This window comes from Chrysochloris asiatica, unplaced genomic scaffold (genome assembly GCF_000296735.1).
Source record: "Chrysochloris asiatica unplaced genomic scaffold, ChrAsi1.0 scaffold00094, whole genome shotgun sequence".
NCBI lineage: Eukaryota > Metazoa > Chordata > Mammalia > Afrosoricida > Chrysochloridae > Chrysochloris > Chrysochloris asiatica.
This window is the reverse complement of record NW_006408612.1, coordinates 7,699,672-7,700,959: the sequence shown is the minus strand read 5'-3', so window position 1 is coordinate 7,700,959 and position 1,288 is coordinate 7,699,672. Positions and strand designations below refer to the sequence as shown.

General features: G+C 57.8%; 1 protein-coding gene across 1 annotated transcript in view; it reads left to right on the top strand.

Annotated features, from left to right (window-relative positions):
* EVX2 (even-skipped homeobox 2) overlaps window positions 1–135 on the top strand; it is a 3,658-nt gene extending 3,523 nt beyond the window's left edge. Inside the window, exon 4 of the mRNA XM_006866696.1 lies at window positions 5–135. Within this exon, the coding sequence (XP_006866758.1) occupies window positions 5–135 (131 nt within the window). The remainder of the gene's footprint in view (window positions 1–4) is intronic.
* Window positions 136–1,288: the final 1,153 nt, after the last annotated feature.

Sequence of the window (1,288 nt, the reverse complement as noted above, 5' to 3'; positions counted from 1 at the left end):
GGAGGCTCGGACTTCGGCTGCAGCGCCGCGGCGCCGCGCTCTGAGAGCGGCTTTCTGCCCTATTCGGCCGCGGTGCTCAGCAAGACCGCCGTGAGCCCACCGGACCAGAGGGACGAGGCGCCGCTCACCAGATAACTACGCCGCCGCCGCCAGGGGGCCGCGCCCGCCCCTTTGCGTGTGCCGGGATCTTTAGTGCTCCTGCTGCGTCTTCGCGCCCTACATGCACGCTGCCCGCTGCTACCGTTGCCGCCAGGGGGCGCCCCGGGGCGCGAGAGGCTGCAGGGAACCTGCCCCGATTTTGGGGGGAAAAGTCTGGCGAGCGCCCCCAATCCCACAAATTATTTCTATTTTTGTATTTGCCACCCAGCCGCCTCTCCTCTGTGTTTCTGGCCGTCCGGGCCCCACTTCCCTCCTCATTTCTGAGCTCTTGGTCTCCCCGAAGACAATCCGCCCCCTCCGAGTCGCGAACCCCGCTGTACGCGCTTCAGTGACTCGCTGAACCGCGGGGCGAGAGCAACGGAGAGCCACGACAAAAAAAACCCAAGAGGAATGCTGTGCACTAGTGCTTTGTGCAGGGGGGAGGGGAGAGGGGGGGAGTCAGCACCCCCACCCCCACTCCCACCCCCACCCCGACTTCTGCTGCTGCTCTTTCTTCTCATCCTTCCCGTGTTTTTAACAGAGGGGAGGGGGAGGTGGCAGTTGTTCTTACAGCCTGGTCTGGTTAGGGGCCCTGTTGGAGGAGACAGAGTGGAGGTCTGAGAAGGTCCAGAGAGCGACTGGAGAGCGCAGGAGGCTGCGGGTGTGTTTGTGAGATTGTTTACCGTGTGTGGGAGCCAGGCCGGTGGAACTGTGGCAGCCTTCCCAGGGAAGGACAAAGCCCAGGTAGGAAGGGGTGGCGGTCGCGCCTCCCGCGTACACCTTTCTCTCTTTCAGGCCTTTGGTTTCAGTGCTAAAGGAATGGAAGGATCTTAAATGTTTTATGCAAACTGCGATAGTTAATAAGGCTGCCACACCTAGGTCTAGGAAGAGAAGGGAAGGGAACGAAAAGACTGGGCAAGATTGACAAATCTTTGTGGGATTTGGAGAGACGTTTTCAGTTCAGTTTTCTGTGTACCCGGTTCCACTCGATCTGAGAAATACTTGAATATCTAATATATAACATGATCCTGAAGCACTTCCTTAGACACTTTTTTAAATTCGAACTCTCTCCTCCCCTCACCCCCCTTCCTTCCTCATTTTCCTTTTCCTCGGGTAAAATGGTTCTTGGCATATTTCTCACGCATGCCTA